At 40.8% G+C, this 24,588-nt stretch overlaps 1 protein-coding gene across 1 annotated transcript; it reads right to left on the bottom strand.

Moving 5' to 3' along the window:
- Positions 1–3,263: 3,263 nt before the first annotated feature.
- Positions 3,264–23,948, bottom strand: rassf8b (Ras association domain family member 8b). Its single transcript, XM_037760881.1, has 9 exons — positions 23,339–23,948; positions 10,691–10,861; positions 8,247–8,597; positions 7,959–8,164; positions 7,587–7,790; positions 7,385–7,459; positions 7,000–7,122; positions 6,176–6,302; positions 3,264–4,935 (listed from the first exon to the last, which is right to left on the bottom strand). The coding sequence occupies exons 2-9, from the start codon at positions 10,800–10,802 to the stop codon at positions 4,820–4,822; spliced, it is 1,314 nt and encodes a 437-aa protein (XP_037616809.1). The 5' UTR covers positions 10,803–10,861; positions 23,339–23,948; the 3' UTR covers positions 3,264–4,819.
- Between the last annotated feature and the right edge of the window lie 640 nt (positions 23,949–24,588).

Consider the following 24,588-nt stretch of genomic DNA (forward strand, 5'->3'; position numbering starts at 1 on the left):
AAAATAACTCAACACTTTAGGACATGACCACCAGTCTCCTGGTTCAAAGTCCTGTGTTTGTTGGACCCACCCACCATAAGCAGCCTTTCTTACTTTTTATTCTATGTCACTAGCTCTGAGGGTAGCATATTTACGCGGATGCTTTTATGTTGCAGTCAATACAGACTACATGGCGTACAAATGGCATGCCAAAAACAAGAACGGTGTTCTTATTGCATGCGAAATGACTTACGAATTACTGTGCGAGAACGGAAAGCTTGGAAGGCATAGCAACAGTGAGGGTGGTAGAGTTTAGCTAACAGTCAATTTGTAAAGAGTCAAAGTCTAGTTTTAAGATCTTGATTATTTTTAGTTTGACAAGTTTAGTTTGGTGTGTCGGATAGTATTCGGCCCAACAGTTAATTTTTACACCAAGTCCCCCAAATAGGTTGCTCTGGTCATATAGCAAATCCTTTAGATTTTCTGTCTGAGAAATACGAAACGCAGTATCCCAAATAATACAAAAAACTCCACAGTATTCAGCACTGTATAGCAGTTTATTCATTTCTGGCATGTTTTTAAATATATTTCATTCATTTATTTATAATTTTACATTATTCTTGAATTTGATTTCCATGTCTTTCATACATATATGTGGCTGAATAATGACCCAAAAAAGAAAAACGTGTTAAATTCTGAAAGCTAAAAAAATACAGTCGGTGAATTTGTGAGTAAACAATACAAAATCATAACATATTTACTACACAATACTTTGTTTAAATGTTGAGTTAATGCAAGTCAGTGAAGTTAGCCAAGCACAGTTCATCTAATTCCATTCACGATTCATGTTAAAGCTGTTTGTCTCTAGCTTAAACATAAAACGCTTTACTTTGCACATAAAGCTACTCTCAGAAGCAAATCATTTACATTTGTCGTGGTGTATCTAGAGGCCGATGCTACATGTTAAATTTGTCAAACAGCTGCTCGAGTCCCCATGAGAGCAAACACACGATTGAACTTGTCAAATGGCTCGAGACATCGTGAACAGCATTCATCCATAATTACTTTCTGCCCATTCTTGTCTGGGTAAATCCGTGTCTTGAAATATCCCTGAGCCGCAGCGTTTCTACATTAGAGCTTCCTAAACCACTGGATGGCTGTTTCCGTAATGGCTCCATCATCTCATTTGTATACTCTTTTACTGAAAAGCACAACAGAAACCAATCACTGGCGATGTCTGTAAACGTATTGTCGTGTTTACAATGCAACACGGATCTCTTTTACATCCACAGATGTTTGCCAGAATGAAATGAAAAGGCGAGAAAATAATGTGTTTTGCCATTTTTCTGCTCGCAGTCTGCTCTTTATCAGTTTAAAGGTCAACAAGGCAAAAAGGGACACAACAAACCAAAAGTAAAAATGATTCTCTGATGAATTGTTGCATCCTTGGTAGCCACTAATTGGGAGTCCAAATAAACCAATCACACATTATTGCATGCACACAGAGCTGCCTGTTGAACGGCAGCAATCAAATCTAACCTCTCTAGCACTCTGCATATTTCAGACTTTAAAAAGACCGATGTGATATGTAGACATTATTTACATTTTGTTTTTTTCACCAGTAAGGCATGCCATTATTCAAAACTTTCAGTCCACGAGAGCTGTGATTCCTTTATTAGCGGGTTACAGTCTCTGTGTCACAGCTGAAGTTGTTGCCATGACGATAATACTGCATACTGAGGGAAGAGGAGGAGGAAGGGAAAAAAGGAAAAACTTCTGTCACTGAACAATTTCTGAGAGTAGTTTGCCGAGTTGAGATGTGAATTCCTCCGGTTACCTTTGCACCGAACGAAGATCCTTCTCACCGGAGTGAGGAATTCACTTTGTTACCGCTCACAGTACAAATACAAGCTGCTTCAAACGAGGGTCAACAAGATATTGAGCTTGTGAAATGATTTCAAAGCCTGTGGTGGTAGATCACGCTTTACACCCCGTGAAAAATCTTTGAACAGTTTTTGAACAGGTAGAAAAGGTTTGAAGATGTGTGAAAAAGACGAGAATGTGTACACAAAATTTGTCAGTGGAGGAGGAAGTACTCTGATTTTTTTTACTTAAGTACAAGTAGAATTACCACAGTAGTGCTAGAGTACAAAAGTATTAGCATCAAGTACCAATGGAAAAGTACTCACTATGCAGAACGGCCCATTTCAGAATACTATATAATATATTTAAGGAAGGGGTTTATTTCACAGCAATGACACGTTAGCTGTACATTATCCCGCTTATTACACAGCTACTTACTTAAGAAATCAATAATTTGACAAAAAAACGGTCCACCAGAGTCCGACATCAGAACTGCGCCCATAGCAACGGTCTGTTATACATCGCAACGGTCTGCTATAAAGACATAACAGACCGCAGAACGCCGTGATTGACCAATCAGAATTAAGTTATTCAACAAAGCTGTGGAATAATGGATAATAAATACTGATGCATTAATGTGCACATCACTTTAAAGTTGCAGCTGGTAAAGGTGGAGCTCATTCTAATTACTTTATATACTGCTGGATAGCTTTATCTGTAATAATACATCATAATGTATGTGTCGATTATATTTTGTACTTGAGAACAGCACTTGAGTAAATGTAGTAAGTTACTTTCCACCACTGAAATTTGTGCATAATTAACATCAAATGTGAGCTTGCACAAACTCTGATAACTGCTTTTGTGAACATTTTTAGTACAGATTCAAATCAGAAAACTGTGTGTGAAATTCCAAATTCCCACACTGTGTCTGTGACACATGCGCGCACACATTTAAGTTACAAGTATGAATTTTAGTCCCGTTCTTACATCCCAAAGCAGAGCCAAAATGGATTTGTGTGCATGGACTGTTGATATATTTAATAATTTTCTTGAAGTCCAAGGGTTGATCTGTGTGGTAACTGGTTGCTGTATGTTTTCTGTGTTTGAAGTGTGCTGCGTTTGTATGTATTTTTGATTATTGTTTTTCCTTGTATGTTTTTCCTGTGTTTAAAAAGGTGCTATATAAATAACGCTTTACTTACTTACTATATAATTAATCTATAAATATTATTTAGACTTTCTCACAACCGCAAATCTTTCAAGTTTTTTCACAGGCTTGATGTACAACTACAGACTTTGAATTTTATTTTAAGTTCAAAAGCTTATTGACCCTTATTTAAGCCCATATATTCCCACCAGGATTGTGTCAGTTTCTTCCAAGTTTTTCTTCCAATTATTATCAACTAGAAACGGGTAAATGCAGTAACAACCAGACTTTACTGGCATAATACTTGCATTGTTTTTACATGTTTTAGCCTGATTGAGTTTTACTGTCAACTTCTTTTATGCCGAGTTTCAACCAGACAGAGCTCAACCGTCTGGCTCCTAACAACAGCAAACCATGAAAACTGAAGACGCGACTACTATACTGGTTCAAGTTGCATTCATATAAAAAAAGTACATTCATCTAACTATTATAGTTTTTCACACTAGCTTTGGTTCATATGAGACATCTTTAGTTCATTAAAAAAATCTGATGGAACAAGAGAATACAGTATGTGTGTGTAATACTGTTTTTTGTTTGATGAACACAGTGAAACATGTCAAACCATCTAAGTGGCACCTCAGATTTTACACTGAAAGCTAAAGTGCTGAGGCTTTGTAACAAAAACAATATGCACTGTCATGTTTGACCCGTGAAAAAGACAGATAACATCACACCAGGAGCAACTTTCACACAGTTAACTTTCCACCCCAAGTCTGAATAATTCATGTTTTGTCGCCACCTGGTGGTCAAACCGGGTGTGAAGTCATTGTTGGCAAACTTTCCAAACTGGATTTCCACCGCAGGCTCAAAAGACCTCCATCATCACTCATCGCTGCTTTCACATTTCAGAGAGGAAGTGATCAAGTGAAACAAAGAGGAGATTAATGGCTCTGCACCAAATATGACACAAAACTGAGCCGAGAGCCAAACTATTTCACCAAAAATGTCCAAAAGTCGATCATCTATTTTCTCCTTTATCTTTTACTGTGTACGGTGGGCATTTTTGTCTAACACAGGAAATATGAGGCAAATGTATTCCCGATTTAAAATCAATATAAAAACTTATGTGAAAGAAAAGGAGCCACAGTTGAGTTATACTGACATCAATTAACCATGACAAGGTATCGCCTGAATTGGTGCCAAGCATTTTATCAAATTTTTATGGCGCATAGTTTAGTAGCTACCTTGTTTGAACATTATTGACGTCTGGTTTTAAAACACCAGAGTAAGGCAACAATCAGATATGGCTGTGGTTATGGTGTTGGTGTTTTGTGCATGCTCGTGCATGGATTATGTTTTTCCAAACTTTGCATCCTCCAGTTCATGACTTACAACGTAAAAACAATCTGCACTGTTTGGCTGAAGCCTCCTCAGGCAACGAAAATACATCTGCTGGCTTATTTTCTTTTTTATTCTGAGAAAATGGAGCTTTAGTAGACTGAGAGTGATTTAAGATTAATCTTCACTCACCCGCTGGAGTTCAGACAGATTAAATGTTAGTTTGCAAATGGATATTGACATCAGTTTGAGTCCTGGTAAGATGGAGGACGAGGAGGCAGAGCAGGAAGAACTGTTTTTTTTTTGTGATACCCCCCACTCATCCTCCATGTAATGTTTTTGCCAACATCCTCCACGCTTTGTTTCCTTGCTCAAGAGCATTTCAGCAGATTGGGGAGTCGATTCTTGAGGCCTTACAGTCATAGGAACAGCTCTAGTAACATCAGGCCGACCCTGCTGCTCAAATAATGTCTCCTGCACAGTTTGGGGTCAAACGTAGATGCCTTCAGGGTTGAGGCTGGAGGACACGGCGCTCTGAAGGGCGCGAAGGTCGCTGGGTAAGAGGCGAGAAGAGCCGAGTCGTTTCAGAGAACCAGTGTCCACTTCTGTAGCAAGCAATAAAATAAAAAAGGACAAGATTTAGGATGATGATGCTCTAGGATCTAGTGAGCTTATTGTAAATAATTTCAGTAACTTTGTCGTAAATGTTTTCTATTAATTAGGGCTGTCGAAGTTAACGCGTTAAATTCGTTTTAACGCCATTCATTTCTTTAACGCAATAACACAACCTTCGATTTTTTAGGTTGTAGCGGGCTCAGTTTTAAAGCTAGAGGGAAGATGCTGATATCATATGAAACTAGAAAACCCAAAGAATCCATTGGTACCAACCAACCATGTCATACTAGCTTGTCGAGAAGGAGGCTGAATAACACTACAAACTTACACACAATTTTGGTGAGGAAAAACTGGCATGGCCATTTTCAAAGGAGTCCCTTGACCTCTGACCTCAAGATATGTGATTGTAAATGGGTTCTATGGGTACCCACGAGTCTCCCCTTTACAGACATGCCCACTTTATGATAATCACATGCAGTTTTGGGGCATTCATAGTCAAGTCAGCACACTGACACACTGACAGCTGTTGTTGCCTGTTGGGCTGCAGTTTGCTATGTTATGATTTGAGCATATTATTTTATGCTAAATGCAGTACCTGTGAGGGTTTCTGGACAATATTTGTCATTGTTTTGTGTTGCTAATTGATTTCCAATAATAAATATATACATACATTTGCATAAAGCAAGCATATTTGCCCTCTCCCATGTTGATAAGAGTATTAAATACTTGATAAATCTTCTTTTAAGGTACATTTTTAAACAGATAAAAATGTGCGATTAATTTGCAATTAATCACGATTAACTATGGGCAATCATACAATTAATCGCGATTAAATATTTGTATCGATTAACAGCCCTAATATTAATACATTCAATAAAACAAAACCGGGGGGGGGATTTTTCTTTTTCTTTTGAGAATGAAAATAGGGATTTTCCTTTTGACGAACTATGAAAGTCTTCAGCACTTAGGGCTGCCAGTGATTTGGTCCGTGTAATGGGGTTACCGACTTAAGCTGTTATGGCACAACAGTCTTGCCTCCACAGTCTAACGTGTCCTTCTCAGGACGACCACAAGGTGGCACTGTGTACATACACATATGTAAAGCACACAGTCCAAATGTGGTTTAGCTATGGAATTAAACCTTTTCTCACAAGGTGATGGGAAGGTGGCAAGTCATGGAGTCTCTGCTGGTGTGTACATGTGAGTGTGTGTTTGTGTGTGTGTACGTGCCATTGTAGTTTTCTCCTGTAGGTTGGGCAGGCAGCACGGTGACCTTGGTACCAGTCTGCTGAATGAACTGCTGCAGGTTGACCTGTCGTAGCTCTTTTGTCAGCTGCTCCAGCTCCTGCTCCTTCTCCTGGGATGGAAAAAGACAACTACATTAAGTCTGTGCCACGGCTGATAAATAATACACTCAATGTGCATACTTCTTTTAAAATACTAAGAAATGAGCACAGAAATAGGTCACGATTTCAGCCGCTGTACCTAATTTGAATCCGTTTTTCTACCTTCCCTCAACTACATTTACATATTTGCATTTTAACTGAGGTGGATTTAATCAATAAGGGATCCCACTGTGTTCAGGATCTCTCCAGAAGTCATAACCAGATGGTTACGCAACCGCAGGCGAGGGATTGTGTACTTATTCAGGCCCCTCTCTAATCAGGCGAAGAATGCCGTAATACCCTCCCTCCCTTCCCCTTCTCATTACCTCATGCTTCCCACACCCTACCGGACCTCGCCTGCACATTTCACTTCATACGAGGAAGGCACGCGGCCGAGGATCCGCCGCGCATCCCCGCAAGCCAGAGATTAAACTTCGCTTCACTGCCCACAACTTAATGAGCTTAGATTTCTATGGTTCCACCTGTGTGTGCGCAGAGGACTGGATGTTCACAAACTGCAACTTTTGAAGGAGCATTTTAAAACAATTTCTTGATAAAAACTTCAGCATCCTCCGCACATATTTCAGAACTGCCAAAGGGTGCTTTAAATTCCGGACAATATTGAGGCTTTGGTGTTAAAAAAACTTAAAATCCTAAACAGAATCTGACCTGTAATCTCTTGCTGGACTGGCCAAGTGAGCGCTCCAACGCCCTGCAGCTGCTCTCCAGCCTCGATGTGTGTTGGCTCTGCATTTCAAGCTCCGCCCTCACTTTCTCCAGCTGGGCCTGCACCTGAATCCAGAGAGAAAAGCCAACGATCATCACAACTTTGTGGGAGAAATGGGCAAAAGTAACTATCCACATAGTAAGGATGTAGGAGGGCTCTTTCATGCTTTAATGTGTTAAAAACTTGAGAATTTGAGTTCCTTCGCTGTGAAAAACAATGCAGCATTATGAGTTGAATTCATTCATTCAGTCAGTAGTTCACCAAATTACTTTCTCTTTGTTTGCGTGCTCTTTTGTGTGTATTTGGAGACCAAGATAGACTGAATACCTCCTCCTCATTGACCCTCTGGGTGAGCTCGGCCTCCTGCTGCAGCCGCTCCTGCTCCAGGCCTCCCTCCATGCTCTACAGAACACGACAGATAACAAATAATATGGAAAATAGTCTTCACAGAAAACCAAAGTCATTCCACTTTTCAATTCCAAGTTTTCATGCCGTTTATAAAACCCAATTACCAAGTAGCTTTTCTCACCTGTATGTGTGCCAGGTACTCTGAAAGCTTGGCCTCGCCGTCGCGCACGCGGCCCTGCAGCTCGACTAGCTGCTGCCGGAGTTGCCGCTCGCTCTCGTGCTCGATCTGCAGCTCGTTCTGCCAGAATTCCTCCTCCTCCATCTCGCCGTCGTTCCTCCTCACCTGCTGCTCTAAAAGCAGCAGCTCCTCCTCCAAGTTTCCTCCCTGACAAAGTGAAAAATGATTCAACAAGGCCAGGCACTGCCTACTACTTTGTGTGAACGCAACGTAAAACTTCATTTGTTAGGGTTTTAGAGTGCAGGTGTTGTGGATCTGCACACATCCTCTATTCCTGTAAGTAACAGCGCTAGTGGCAGCTGTGGTTTTACTCACTTCATCAGCCTCGCCAGCGGCTTCGTCCCAGTCTCGCAGCTCGGCCTCGCAGCCCAGCAGACGGCTCTCCAGGGCCTGGAGTTTGTCTCTCTGCAGCTGCACCAGCCGGCTCAGCTCTCTGGCTGGACTCCCGGGTACAGATGCTACTCCAACACCTCCGACCCTGCTCAGGTTCAGACTCACACCTCGCTGCTGGGCCTGTTTGGCTGGATGGATGAAAGGATGGTGATTGGATTGTTGAAAGCATAGAATAACAAACAAATGAAGAACAAACTAAAAACACACTACCTTCAGCATCTCTGCTTTTCCCAAATATGTCCCGCAGGCCCTTGGCACCGCCGGTGAAGGTCAGAGACTTGCGTTTGGGTTCCCTCCGTTTGAGCGAGCGGTCTGTCCCCGACGGGCGGAGCTTGGCCAGAGGTGGCAGGCTCTGCCGGTAGAAGCCACGCTCCGGGACGCGAGCCTGCCCGTCGGAGGTGGGCCGCTCGCTAACAGACGGGCCGGTCCGCTGGAGGATGAGCTGGACGTCGCTGGCATACTGACCCCACTTGTTGAGGGACACCACGGGGTTCTCATGCGGAGCCAGGTGACGTTCTGTCTCACGCCATTTCTCGATCAAAGTGTACCTGCCAGTGCGTCCTGGGATAAAGGAAGATGTATGTGGTGCTTAATTACACAAATTTCAACTTATAGGCCTTGATAATATATTTTCTCAATCTGCTTCTAACAATGAGTGATGGGGTCCTACATAACCACAAAATAATTTTCCAAACTGGTTTGATTATTTAATTTATTCTGTATTTCCTGTTTTCCCTTTGCTCACTCTTATTACATCAATTAATTCATCATTAACATTAACACATCTTAGTTATTTGCAACCAGAAGTGACACGAGAGGATGGAGCTATGTACAACCGAACGCTGAATAAGACATTTTTAGGCGACAAAAAATTAACCATTTCACTTTTCATGAATTGAAAAGTGAAGTTGTAAGACGAAAACACGAACAACTCCCAGACCGAACAACACCGTGGTAGCGACCCGTCAATCCCAAGATAGCCACGCCCTAAAGCATACCCTGCTTTATGGTCTATTTGACTCTAAATGGGACCATAATTTACTAAATGAACATCATGCTGTATTGAAGAAGACTTGAAACTAGCGATTGAGACCATAAACTCATGTTTACAATGTTTACTGAGGTAATAAATCAAGTGAGAGGTAGGCTCATTTTCTCATAGACTTCTATACAATCAGACTTCTTTTTGCAACCAGAGGAGTCGCCCCCTGCTGACTGTTAGAAAGAATGCAAGTTTTAGGCACTTCAGCATTGGTTTCACTTTTCAGACCATGGAGTTGCCCACTGGTTTCAACGGGGATGATGCTGATTCAGCTGACACTTGTTTAAGAAAACTTTCTTTGTTGTAGTATTGCTCTCTCGTTGGGAGGTCCCTCTGTGGTATTCCCCAAGGATTTATTCTTGGCCCTCTTGGACAAACACAGTCACATTCACTTTCTTTGTTATGCAGACGACACCCTGATTTATGGCCTAAAAAAGCAACATTTAATGGCTTGGTACCATTTGATTTCATACTATTTGTGTATGTTGTCATGGTGCAAACTCCCAGTGGTAAGAAGTTACTGTAAGCACGCTTTAAAAAAGTTCAAAGCGTGTTGCGACTGAAAGAGGAAAGACAGGACAGATTCATTGAACTCTTTCACAACTCTCCCACGCTTGTGCAGCATCTGTAGTTTCAAAGAACTGTTAACAGTGGGGAAATTCAACAACAAACAGTGATTGTGTTGGGAAAAGGGCAACGTTCAATGGGTCACGGCTCTATGTGTGTGTGTACAACTGCATTCTTGTCTGTACACATACAGATAAGAGTAGAACACTGCCCACCGTACCCTCACCCTCGTCTTGCACAGTAAGGGTCCTTGTAAAAAGAGGTGCATTCATCACTACAGCCATTCACATCAAAGTACCCTGACCTGGACAAAAGGCACAGAGAGCACAAAGGACAGTGGACGCCATAACTCCTGCTACACTGTCACCATGAAAGACGCACGTGTTTTAACTCTGAGAAACATCTATCTGTAGGGGTTGGTGAGAAATCCCTGTAAACATCTGTCCATTTTAAAAACAATTTGATGAAATCATATTCTTACATTCTTGGATTCACAGCTACATGCACAATACAACCCATGCAATGAGTAACATTGAGACACAGTGTCAACTTATTTCTCTGCAATTGTACAGCACGTAAATAAACCAAAGTCTGCAGCATGACTCATCTCGTTTTGTGCAGCCCATTTATGGTAGAAAATCTCTTTGTGCCCTCTAGTCACTTTTCATTTTACTGCAATTTATCATCTCCAGTATGTCTGACAACCTGCCTGGCCAATATCGGACACAACCCACATAGCAGAAAATCCCCATAGGGATTTATGTGGGACTAAATATCATTTACACCACCTTAGTTTAAGTTTTTCAGCGCAGGAGCCAGACGGAGAGGATTTCATTTCAGTGTTAAATCCACTCTTCTTGTTCGTGGTCTTTTCTTTTTATGTATTTATATTGGGCTGTGAATCCTCCGTCATATAACCAGTAATAATTCACATCTACTGCTCATGTTCTTGTGATATTAGATCTTTTTCGAGCATCTACCACCTGTGAACACGAGAGATGAGTGCACTGTTTCTCATATTGTAGTAAGTAGTTTTTGAGCTTACCGATGGCTTGCGCCAAAGCGATGACCACTTCCTGGCATGTGGTGAACTCCGTGACCCCGCACACGATGCGCTGCACTCCGTCCACCCATACTTTCAGCTCCATGGCCTTCATCCAGAGGCCCTCATTCCTCCACACCACAAGGGGGTGCTAACGATGTTTAACTGTCCATCCTTAAAAAGAAAAAAAGAAAAAAATGTTGAGTACAATGAACCGTGTTGTTCTTGTAAACGCTTGTAAAACAAAAAAAACTTAAAGCTGCACTCTTTACTTTTATGTGTGTTTTGGTTTCATGGCCCGCAACTTTGCTGTTCGGGTTGACTCTCACCGCTCTTATCAGCATGCATCCGCGTGAATATACTACGCTCAGAGCTAGTGACGTAGAATAAAAAGCGAGAAATACTGCATATGGCGGGCAGGAGGGGAGGTGGATGGGTCCAACAAACAAAGGACTTCCAACCAGGAGACTGGAGTTTTGTTTTGTAAGTTACGTTAGTGACGTGTTTTCTGTACTTATGTGACGTTGTTTCCGTACGTATTTCATTGTGTTTACGTACTTATTTTAAGGCCAACCAAGATGTTTTTCCTAAATCTTACTAAGTGGTTTTTGTTGCCTATACCTAAGTGAGTGGTTTTGTTGCCCCCTGCTGGTGATACACCTTTATACACGCACTAGCTGTTGAACAGAGCATTAACATTGTCTGCTGGATGTGTAAATAGGCAACTGTTTGCTAACATATTAGCCATATCAACTTTATAAGGTGATAATATTGCAATGGCGGGTTTACAGCTTGTTACGCTGCCCCCAAGTGGCCAAAAAATATATTAATGCAAGTTTAATAATTCACTTTGTTTTAATTATACAGTTTACATGAAAACATTAATTTGGCCAACAGAATTTTGCAAAAATAATGACATGTCATATTGGATCATATAGTCGCAACACGATTCTGCTAAAAGTCGATATTCCCAGCCTTTTTTTTCCAACCTCATGTTTCAATTTGTGATTTCCTACACTTCCCAGAACGACTTTACAGACAACACACGTACTACAATATAGATGGAAAGAGCTAAAATCGTTATAAAAACATGGTTCTGCAGAGTGACACCAGCTTCCTGTAAACAAACAACTCGCAACCACTTACAACACTTGTTTGTCTGAAGTAGTTTCCTGTAACGCTGCTGATGAATTGCTGCAAGGACACACTTGTGGTGCAGTGATTGTGACCGTCTAACAGGCCTCATCCACTACATTTTTCATTTGCTGGTGTCGGTGCAGGAGAGCTCACAGCACGCAGAATGAGAGCCATTTCAAACTGCTGACACAAGCACCTCAGCAGCGAGGCAGTCATTACGAACCTGGCAAGGCCACGACAGCGGGGCCGGCGCAACAGAGCAGTGAGGGAGCTGGTGCCTAATGCTCAGACTATTGCAACCCTACTGGGCAGCAGCCCTCCTTTTCCTGACGGGGCCATCAGTTCAGCGCTGATCCTTGACTTCCCATATCGCTCGAGGCCTCCCTTAACAAGTTAGGCTCCTTCCATCTTCATCACAGCTGGAGTGGGACTCCCCATCCCTCCTGCAATTTAACTAGCGGTCCCCCTCGAGGCCTTTTCCTACTGAGACTGCATTACGTTGCACACTCATCTGCACTGGAGGCATCTGGTGAGGGCAAGGCCTGCCTTTGGTGGGGAACGGGATGATTTGTAACTGCAGACAGATACTGCGGGGTGCATCTGAACCCAGACGCCTGTTACAGCCCAGCAAATGAGACTATAAGCATGAATACAGCTCAGCTGAAAGGAGGGAAGAAAGGGGAGAAATTAAAGGAAACTACAATTACCGCCTCGCTTTTGGATGTTTGTCCAAAATGTCAGAATTTTATCCTATTAGACATTTGTGCAAAATAGCATATGAATGCTTGAGTTATGGCCAAAAATGTGTTTTATGAGGTCACAGTGACCTTGAACCAAAATCTAATTAGTACATTCTTGCGTCCAAGTGGACATTTGTGCCACATTTGAAGTAATTCCCTCCAGGCTGAGATATTACGTTCACGAGAATGGGACAGACGTGAGGTCACAGTGACCTTTGACCACCAAAATCTAATCAGTTCATTCTTGCGTCCAAGTGGACATTTGTGCCAAATTTGAAGTAATTCCCTCCAGGCGTTCCTGATATATTGTGTTCACAAGAATGGACCGGACGAATGGACAAACCAAAAACATAATGCTTCCGGCCACGGCTATCACCGGCGCGGAGGCATAAAAAGATGGAATGTGAAACAGTAGAGGGACAGATGGATAAACAAAGCCAAGAATAATGTTTGGGGTTACCACAAGAAAGCGTTTCGGATGAAAAAGACAAGAAACAATATTCATATTGCTGGTGGTTCAGGCACAAAGTCATGCTTACTGTAACATTATCTACTCAGCAAGAGGCCAATGGAGTGATGCCATTTCTAATCTGAATTTACTGTTCATTGGAAAACTTGGGAGTATCTCTAAACAAATTTGTTGCATTAAATTTGTTTAACAAAAGGTCTGTGACACGGTTTCGTAACACACAGTATCCAGATGACGTGACGACGCCTTTAAAGTGTCACAGCTGCAGCTGAAATGTTGTGATACGATGTTTATTCAATGACGGGTGAAATCACAGCAGGAGAGGAAGAGCCAGTGTTGACACAAACTTGTAAATCTGCTCCCTCCCTCTCTCTCTCACACACACATGGATAAACACACACACACTTGCTATGTGCACATCTATGTGAGAAGTCGTGCTGAACTCATTCGCTCCTCTGTGACACAATCATCACACGCGTATCATCAAAACAAGAGAGCAAAAATAAGCTGCAGCAAATTCATTTTCACCTCGTTCGAGCCCAAATGAGTCAACAATGATGGTACACAGCCTCCGTCCTTTCCACGCTTCCCATTCATTGTCTGTGTAAGAAGCCGTGCAATGCATTCTGGTAGCGTGGCGGCACGATTTGAGAGATGGGGCGTCACGTTGGCCGCTCCTCATTTGCATAAAGTTGAGGTCTAGGCTACTTTATGCTAATCACAGGCGTCCGACGCGACTCGCTTCCTCTGGAAACTCCCTAGAAACTTTTAAATTAACCGTTGTTAATCCAAAATAAAGACAAATTCAACAACTGAGTGGCTTATTTCTCACATAAAATGTTTTCAGAAACACATTTCGGTGAACTAATTTCGTGATATAACAGAGTTTCCAAAAGAGCCGCTATTTTGGTTCCGGTTTGAAAGCTGGGAGCAGCACCAGCCCACGAGGGAAAGCTTTCGTCCAATCAGCTGCCTTGTGCCTAGTGACAGCCCATCAAGCGTCCAATACTGGGAAGCGAGGCGATCCCTCACGATAAAAAACGCCCCTGTGGACACGTACCATGAGAGACTTTAATATGCAAATGGTGTAAGATTTAGGCATTATTGTATTATTATTATAAAAATGATAAAAAAAAAAGAGACATGAGTCTGGCAGGGCAGGGTGCCACATAAGCTTGGAGTGTCTTTTCAGGCCTACAAGTCACCTTCTCCACCAAGGTAACAGTTATATTGAATTAAAAGATGATTCAGATCCTTGGGGACACTTCTTGGCTACGAGTGCAGACACTAAAAATAGCAAACATGACCATAAATACTAAAAAACATTAGGTTAAAACTGATCTCACCAACACGTCTTTGTGTTTTTTGTGCATTTAATTTAATTCCTCGACTCACATACTCCCACTGGCCCTCTGACACAAACAACACAACATATGTTAGTAGGTATGAGAAGCAGCGTACAGCGCCATAGGAGCAGGCAGCTGTGCAGAAGCAGATGGTCTTTAGGTGTTTATACTGTGATCCTTGATGATGAAACAGCTTTTTCATAACCACTAAATGTTGTACCTATATGTGCTGAGATACACAGGATATACAGTGTATAAGCTGTGACCTGTGAACGTAAGGTCAGGGTACGTCAATGTCGAACTAATCGAATTCTCTGCACAGCAGCATCACCACTGCTGCAGTCCGTTTCCTTGTGGAAACGAGCTTCGATTTTCTTTACCCTGCTAATAACTCTAACACTTAAAGAGGCTCGGCCTCCTGCGCCTCAGCCACCTCTGCTGTGCCTCTCTCACGACACCCGTTGCTGCTATTGTTCTGAATTTTCATCATGCCATTTCCATACTTTCTCGCTGTCTTTGATCTACAGTCACTTTGAAGCCCCTCGCTGCCAGAGTGTGAATAAATAAATCATACATGCGGCATGGCGAGTGTACACAAATTAGCATGCTGCAACATGTGTGGTTCTATTTTGGTTCAGCTTCCTCCTTGTAAATTTATACTTCCCATATTTAGTGTCGGACTGAGCTCCACATCTCCACCACAGTGAGTAACCTCAGAACCTGTGGGAAAGGTGCTGTGGCTGCTGGCATTTCCTTTTCCATTAGTCACAGTTTAATAAACACATAGACTCACTGCTTCACATTCCAACTGCATACCGAATCCTTCACGTAGTCATTTATTCATAGAGAATAGAGGACAATAAAGCACCGTCTAAAAGGTAGAGTCAGGTGGAATTATCTTCATATGGCTTCTTTTTAGCAATAAAATTTGAATCAGTGTGAGGCTGTGGATATTTTCAGCCTGGTCAACGAAAAGGCACAAGGCATTTAGTGTGTAATAACAACGTCTTTCTTGCTTTTGGCGGGTCATTTGTACGAAATGTAGACTGTACTGATTGAAATGTAAACACATCCACGTAAATATGCTACGCTCGAAGCTAGTGACGTAGAATAAAAGGTGAGAAAAAGCGCTTATGGTGGGCGGGTGGGTAGATGAATTGGTCCAACAAACAAAGGACACCGGTTTTGTCAGTTTTTTGTTTTGTTATGTTACGCTACGCTACGTTACGTTACGCTGCGTTACGCTACGTTGCGTTGCGCTACGTTGCGTTGCGCTACGTTACGCTGCGCTACGTTATGTTACGTTACGTTACGTCCAGCAAACACAGGACAAAGGTTTTGTCAGTTTTTTTTGTTTTGTTACATTACGTTATGTGACATTACCTTACTCTGTGTTACATTACCATACGTTAAGTTACATTACATTAAGTTACGTTACACTAACTTACGTTAAATTACGTTACACTAAGTTACGTTACGTTACATTAAGTTACGTTAAGTTGCGTTACCTTACGTCCAACAAAACAGGACAAAGGTTTTGTCAGTTTCTTGCTTTGTTAGGTTACGCTATGTTACATTACCTTACGTTAAGTTATGTTACCTTACGTTACATTACGCTACCTTACGTCCAACGAAAACAGGATAAAGGTTTTGTCAGTTTCTTGTTTTGTTAGGTTACGCTATGTTACATTACCTTACGTTAAGTTACGTTAAGTTACGTTACCTTACGTTACATTACGCTACCTTACGTCCAACGAAAACAGGACAAAGGTTTTGTCAGTTTCTTGCCTTGTTAGGTTACGCTATGTTACATTACCTTACGTTAAGTTACGTTAAGTTACGTTACCTTACGTTACATTACGCTACCTTACGTCCAACGAAAACAGTACAAAGGTTTTGTCAGTTTCTTGTTTTGTTAGGTTACATTAGTCACATGTCTTTTAGTGACGTTTGTGACATGTTTTCTGTACTTATGTTACGTTGTTTCTGTACATACTTTATTTAGTTTACATACTTATTTTAAGGCCAACTATGACATTTTTACTAAACCTAAATATGTGCTTTTGTTTCCTAAACCTGAGTGTGCAGTTTTGTTGCCTCAACCTAACTGCAGACGTTACCGTAGCTTTGTTGCGAGGCATACAAATGACACGCGAAAAGCCTAAAATGTGTCATCATGGGTGTGCGCGTGAGATTGGGTTGATATTTTTTAGGTTGACATTTGTGGTTTTGGACAACTTTAGCTGCAGTCATGTGTTTTTAGTCAGACATGAAGAAGGCCGTGTTGTCTTGGCTGTTAACCATTGAGCTAAACTTAGTCGTGACTTCAGCTGGCTACCCCTGAAGTTTCATTCTCAGGATGCCACAAGAAGGCAGAGCTACAGTAGGGAGGGGACACACTGGAGAAGTCAATGTTTCTTATAAACAGGGAGGGAAATTCATAAGATGGATCAGCACAAAAATACCACTCAAAGCCCCTTTAATATCTGAGATGAGCATTAAAAAGGTACAAAGGTATTGAGAATGAAAAATGTAAAAGAAAAGCTTTTAAAGTCAACTACCAGTCTGGGTTTAAATGCAAAAAAACCCACCAAAGAGTTCATTTCCTGCTCTGCTTCAGCCCAGTGCACCCTCACTCAATCACTTAATTACACTTTAACAAACTCATTGATTAAGCTTGAACCCCCCTGACCCTGGCTTATTCCTCCTAGCAGCCTGCCAACAACCAACACAACAGAAAAATGTCGTCATTGATTGCCAAAAAATTATGAAGAAATCCAATTAAACCTGCACATGTTCATTCCAATAGCACAAGCCCAATGTAAACAGTATTGTTTATTTGAATTACACTAGTGTCACTGTAAAAAAACATTACTATTATTAAGGGGAAACCTTTGTAAAAAATAATAATACTAAATTGTGGTTAATTTAACTATACTTCCATGTGAACTGCTTACTTAATACTCTTATTTCATCTATTTTGAGACACTATTAAGTTGTAATTAGGTGTGTATAAGTACATCTTTTTGTACTTGTTTTGTTTTTTAAAGTAATTTGTAAATACTTGTATAGTTTCAGTTTCTATAATACAGACATCATAGCAGCACACTTCTGAGTCAAACTATATTTTACTAACACACCTGAAAATATGATTTGAGTGAGATTTTTAACAAGAAGACGTGACGTTTTAAAGCAGCAGCAGCAGTTCAACAACAACGATGATGCAATCAGGGACCAATTTTTAAAGCAACAAGGAGGTTGAGGCAGCAGGAGGGGGCTCACGGAAACAAGTGGTGCACAGACAAAAGAGCATGCTGCAGTGTGTGTGTGTGTGTGTGTGTGTGTGTGTGTGTCTGAGCCCACATGGCCATAGCGGCATGACTGGATGCAAACAATCCCTCACCATGGCAACGCAGCTCTGGCTTTGTCCGAGGCCTTACACAGATGACTGGATTGATTGGAGGGCACGGTCTGGGAAAGTAGACCAAACAATCACTAACAATTAAGAAGCAACCCGTGCTTTCCTGTCACTTCCTCTTTGTTTCCTCCGAATGTGGGCTGCGAGAAAAACGTGGAGGTGTGTACTACTACTACTACTACTACTGCTGCAGCGGGGTTTCTCAAACTCAGGAGGAAGTGGGGGTGTAGCTGGAACGTCTCAGAGTTGGTCAACTAGTGGAGATTATTAACAACATAGTTTCAACTGACGGTTTAATGACTTCCAAAAAGGGGAAATTCAGCTCCGGCTGTACTTTAAGTGAATAAACACACACCTCATTTATTATTTACACAAGTCAACAGTTCTCCAAGCTATGAAATAAGGTTTTAAATACACTGCAAGTATACGTTCAGTGCTGCAAATATAAACCCTAGGATGTTTTAGCACATCAGCTGCGCCCCCCGTTTTATAACGCTGGGCCCCCCCTTAGGGGTCGTGACCCCCAGTTTGGGAACCACTGTTTTAGCAAAAGCAAATTTGCATGTGAACACGAGTCAGACATGCTTGCAGCTCTGTGAGGCTTTAGGCCCAGCGGTGCTTTGAGCTAAATGCTAACGTCAGCATGCTAAATATGCTGACATTTAACAGGTATTTACCATGTTCACCATTTTAGTTTAGGGCTGTTAGTAGGGGTGTAAGGAAATATAAAAAAAAATATTGCAATATTATGTTTTGTGATACTGTATCAATTCTCAAAAACACTATCGTTTTTTTAATTAGTAGATTATATGCAAATATCAACTTTGTCAACACTTTATTTCATTTGCAAAGAGATGTGACCTCTCAAAGTAGTGCTATGATGTTGGATGTTACAGGGAATGCAAATCCTACTGTTCAGATTGCATAAAAAAACTAAACTTTTTTTACTCAGATTTTATGCATATGGTGGTGTGTTCTTTATACTTTAACAGTTTCCCTTAAATTACATTTAAAAAATCACAATATATCGCAATATGTTGAATCGTAAACCCTGTATCACGATACGTATCGTGTCGCCATATCGTATCGATTCTTGCTGACACACAGCCCTAGCTGTTAGCATGCTCACATTTGCTAAGCGATATAAAGCTGGAGCTTCACATAAACCAAAGTATTGGACAAATTTTAAACCTGATGATGTTGCAAGACAAAAATATTCCCACAATTCATCCTGAGGGAACGTGAATGCCTGTACAAAATGTCACGGCAATCCAACCTGTAGTTCAGATATTACAGCCTGCACTGAAGTGGATGAGGAATATTGCCATCCATAGAGCCGTGCCACAGGATATGCTCATGTCAGCAGGTATTTCAAATACATAAAGGCTAATTAAATAAGGATGTGACCCATGTCCTCAGACAAAATGTCACTTTTCTTGATGGAGCACGGTGGGGGCTCAGTGGCCCTCGCGGTATAGGCCTAACACGCTCATGACTTTGTGATATGGAGTTGGCACACAGCCTCATATCATACAGCAGTATCTCTCATCACTGTTCCCCACTTTATACACTGTTAGTCCACCCTGAAATCTGAGAAAGATATTAAAATTATTCAAATGTGAAATTGGATGAAATCCAACACCTTACAACCTCCCATTTTTCCTTTTCAATTTACGACCTCTGCTTCAAATCGCCCCATGAGCGCTCCGCTAGACGCAGTTGTGTGCTGCTCGATGGAGACGCCTTTCACTTCCACATCAACTTTGTCAGCTGAGGAGAGGAGAGGCGGCTGCAGGTTAAACAAAAAGGGCGGAATAATCTGAGAGAAAAGATTCAGAGAGTAATCAGACAGGACAGCTTTCTATTCAGGAACTGTCAACCATCTATTCTGTGAGATACAATCTTAAGATTTCCCCGTGAACAAACAAGCAGTGGGGTGTTACGTGGATGCGACACGTGCCATTTGGCGGGCATTTTAATCCAAATGACTGAAAACGTCTTAACTGGCAGTGGACTGGTATTTTATCACAATTTCCACCATCAAGTGTGGAAAGAAGTTGTTAAACTGCTGAAGACATGTGGAAAAAAACATTCAAAATCCAACTTATATTTATTGTATTTCCACAAGTGCTGAGAACGATCACCATATATTGATGTTTGGGCGACCAAACTGCCACCTTGCATTCTCAAAAGTTAAAACTAATCAGCTTGGAGGAGACAATAAGCCTTTAACCCTGTAAGACTCGGAGCTTAGCAGACATGGAGGTGGTGGTGGGAGGGGGAGTCTGGATGGGATTTACACTGCAAAGTCTGTTGAATTACACTTTTCTGCTTTGGGACCACACGTCTGACTCCACGGAATGACGTGTTTACTAGTTTAGATAACTGCATTGTGAGATCAATCAATTGGATTATGATTGTGACTGAGGGGAGCGATGGTTGTGTAGATTTATAGAGCTTTGATGTTCAGCTTTTGGCTAAAAGAGACACAAATTAATGGGATGCTTAATGAAGGCACTTTAAATTTTGCACAAGTTTTTTATTTTTCAAAAAGGTGATGAAAAATACTATATAATTTATTCCAGTTTTTACTGCCATCTCATACCGAGCTCAAACAATTCATCAATTAGCAAATAACAGAAAATAAAAGTGTCAATAGACAAATGTTTGGCTTTAACTTATTATTATAAAGTAAATGTTAAATGCACAATGTAATGGTTATAGAATGATGACACCATCTGCGTTTAGATTGGTTCCCTATAAGCTTCGCTTTCACTGTGCAATTCGTTGATCTCCAGGGAGAATAAAGGCTCGATTTACGGCACAAAAAGAAGTGCATCAACCATTGTGCAACCAAAACAGGACGAGGATAGCACTTTTGTTTTCCCCAGGTAGCCAACGGTAGCTATCCCCAGTTACCAAAGAGTATCACTGTAAGTTCTTATCAGTTACAGTAGCGGACGATGGAACAACCGAAGTTACTGTTGTTGGTAGTTGCTCTGAGGAAAACGGAAAGCGATCTGGTTGTCTTTGCGACAGTGGCGCCAACAATAACCCCATTTTGAAATGCTGGTGGATGGCAACTTTTCTGATAATCAGTAAATCTTTCAAAACAAGACAGCACATTTGGGCTTTAAGACAATATGAATGGCATTTTCTTGTATTTTTTTTTTTTTTTTTACATTTTATAGACCAAAAGATGAATCAATTAATCGACAAAATAACTGACAGATTAAGCAGATAATGACACTTATAGTAAGTTGTTGTATTTCTATTAGTTAGCAGCCCTTATCTGTTAAAAAGCACATCATTATATTTGACCAGAATCAGCCTTTAAACATCTATTAAGAGACAAACCAAACAGATAAACACATGGAGTATTGGGCAAAGGTCAGGATATTAAAGATATTCCTCATCTACAGAAAAAGGATGGCATGTTAAAGCAAATGCTTCTTTAAAAAGGAAATAATACTGTAAATCAGAAGAAATACATAGTTTGCAGAAGCCAAATGTAGGTCAACAAAATACCTTTTTATGTTCTATTGTCCTGCACAAGAGAAGACACTGTTTGGATTGTTTTTTTGTATCGCAGAGTAAACACAGTGGCTGTGAATGAGTTTTGCCCTTGCTTCCACACACACACACACGTGTGCTTCAAGGACTTCCTCCTCTGTGACTGTAGCTGTGTGACTCAGTTGAAGGAACTGGGATGATTAAAGCCACTGCTGAGTGAGCGCTTATTGCCCAACTCTATTAAGAGATTCATCATAGCAGCAGCAGCAGCAGCAGATCCACACACACACACACACACACACACACACACACGCACACACACACACACACACACACACTGACCACTCACTCATTTCCTGCTGGCTCATGGATCAGGTATGTTACCATGTGGAACAACTAATATCACTCCATTTAAGGATGTATTCTTGTGTGAAGTATAAAAAGTAGGTGTCTGGCACATTAAGTTTCAAGTTTTTTTGTCATATGCATTTAAAAGTACAGTGTGCAGTGAAATGCAATGAAATGCATTTTACCCTAGCTCTCTCTCTCTCAGCCCCTTAAAATCTATAAATAGTACAGTTGATAAATACTACAATAAATAAGACAGAATAAAATTAAAAAACAAACTAAAACATCCATAAAACAATCAACATTATTGCAGCATTTAAAGGATAAGGGGAGGAAAAAACATTAATAAATCTGAACCCTGTTGTGAAATAAAGTTATGCAACTCCAGCTGACCAGTGTGTGTTATAGCTCTTCCAAAGCACATCCACTATGAAATTACATAAATAAGGTTATTTAAACAGCCTTGTTTTAATGGCAGCAGATGTAAATGTTGTTCTTGACTGATGCATTGTGATTGCATCATCACCATGCATGGTACAACCAAAACAACTCCATCACACATTGACCACTCACTCATTTCCTGCTGGCTCATGGATCAGGTATGTTACCATGTGGAACAACAACTAATATCACTCCATTTAAGGATGGATTCTTGTGTGAAGTATAAAGAAGTAGGTGTCTGGCACATTTAGTGCAGTATTTAAAAGGATAAAAGGTGGAAAAAACATGAATAAATCTGAACCCTGTTGTGAAATAAAGTTATAGAATATAATATAATAGAAAGCTTTATTGTCATTGTATTAAATACAACGAGATTCACAGTTGCCACTTCTGGTCAGTGGCACATTAAGTTTCAAGTTTATTTGTCATATGCATTTAAAAGTACAGAGTACAGTGAAATGTAATGAAATGCATTTTACCCTGATGGCTCTCTCTCAGCCCTTAAAATCTATAAATAGTACAGTTGATAAATACTACAATAAATCAGACAATACCTGAGAAAAAAATTATAAAACAACCTAAAACATCCATAAAACATCCACTGAACAAACAATAAATCTGTGCAATATTAATACACTGAATGTGAATACCTCTATCTGTGCAATATATCCCTGATGCAATATACACCTCAAGTTGCTAACATTTTATTTATTACATCTACTTTACCTATTTTACAAGTGCAATTATCTGTTTACATTACATCTATTTTTATATTTTATACTTCCAGTGTAACACTTCTGTTTATATTTATATATTGCATCTACTTTATCTGTTTTATTTGCTTTATATAACAGTGTGTGTTTTACCTGTTATATGTTTTATCTGCCTCGTTTAGTCAAGTATTTGTTTTAAAGCACATGACCAGAAGTGGTAAACTGTGAATCTCGTTGTATTTAATACAATGACAATAAAGCTTTCTATTCTATTCTATTATAAAACAATCAACATTAGTGCAGCATTTAAAAGGATAAGGAGGAAAAAAACATGAATAAATCTGTTGTGAAATAAAGTTATGCAACTACAGCTGACCAGTGTGTGACAGCTCTTCTAAAGCACTATGAAATCACATAAATAAGGTGATTTAAACAGCCTATAACCTTGTTTTAATGGCAGCAGATTGACGCATTGTGACTGCATCATCACCATGCATGCGTAAAACCAAACAACAACACATCCTACCTGTGTTCAGCAGCAGATCTCACTGTGTGTTGTGTTGTCAGAGCATTAGAAAGTCTCCTGTTGGTGCTGCAGCCTCTTTCAGGGGTACAATCCGGTACTTTCTGCTGCTTGTTGTGCGGTAACATGCGGGATATTCCTGCATCAGAGAGTTCACGGTGTGCGCACGTCTCCTCCTCTAGATACTAACAACCAGTGCTGTTGATGTAAACACGAGTCCGTCCGGTTATTGGACATCCGACATGGAGCTCTCAACATCTGCTGCTCCTCCTGTTAGCAGCCGCTCAGCTCCACCACTGAGAGAGAGGAGGAGACCACAGAGGAGCTGCTGGTTGTAAAATAGCATCGGAACTGAAGTGGGACACCGCAAGGCATGATGGACCGACCGGTTAAAGCTGCAACGCACTGGAGACGCAAATGGACCAAGAGATGCACTCAGCTGCTCTCATGCAGTTCACAGTCATGTTGTGAGCTGGAGGGGTTTGATCTCAGACTGTGTTTATAAAAGTGTTGTTTTCAGGGTCACATTGTGTCCATAAAGACATCTTACTGTTGCTTATGTCATTATCCAGTTACATGCAGGCTATTAGATTTTTGTTTTCTTTAGGCTTTGTGCAGTTCTTATTTTTTAACAATGTGGCTCTGTTTTTCAATCAAACTACTTTTCTTTTTTTTTTTATTATTGATGATATTCTTAAATTAAATATAAAAAATACTGCATTGAATGGATCTGATTTTTCTACTAAAGAAAAGTTACCTGAAAGGTTATTTAACGTTTTTGATTACATCCACTCAATTCTTTATCCTTTATTGAAAAATCCATAATTTGATATACAAAAATGCTTATTATTTTTTTTCCAAACTTTGGCTACTGGACACAAGATGTGTTCTACTTCACTGAAAAGTCCATGGCTACGTTCCAAATCGCATACTTTTTCTTTTTACTTTTAAAGAGACTGTTTGTAACTTCTTACTAGTATAAATCAATCCGGGTCGGTGTCCCATGCGCGCTTCCGTGTGACTACGCTGTTCAGACTCAGACTCCAACACAAACTACACGGAAGCACCAAAACCTCAAAGTTATATCTAGTGAAACCCGTCTTGCAAAACAGTGTTGGCCGCGGTCAGAGGACGCGGAGGAGACTGTAGCTTTGGTCTCCAGGGCCGGAGTCTCTGCTGTACTCTGCTCCTCTGCCTGCTTGCCTTCACTCAGCTGGCTCCACCTCACATTCATTCGCGCACACTACACACTG

The sequence above is a fragment of the Sebastes umbrosus genome, chromosome 23 (genome assembly GCF_015220745.1).
Source record: "Sebastes umbrosus isolate fSebUmb1 chromosome 23, fSebUmb1.pri, whole genome shotgun sequence".
NCBI classification, from domain to species: domain Eukaryota; kingdom Metazoa; phylum Chordata; class Actinopteri; order Perciformes; family Sebastidae; genus Sebastes; species Sebastes umbrosus.

Bases quoted from the DNA above. Each gene is read 5' to 3' on its own strand.
- rassf8b (XM_037760881.1), bottom strand. From the start codon at position 10,802: ATGAAGGCCATGGAGCTGAAAGTATGGGTGGACGGAGTGCAGCGCATC. The intron at 8,598-10,690 runs GTAAGCTCAAAA...CCTTTATCCCAG, and splicing joins CGCTTTGGCGCAAGCCATCG to GACGCACTGGCAGGTACACT. The intron at 7,791-7,958 runs GTGAGTAAAACC...TCACTTTGTCAG, and splicing joins CCGCTGGCGAGGCTGATGAA to GGAGGAAACTTGGAGGAGGA.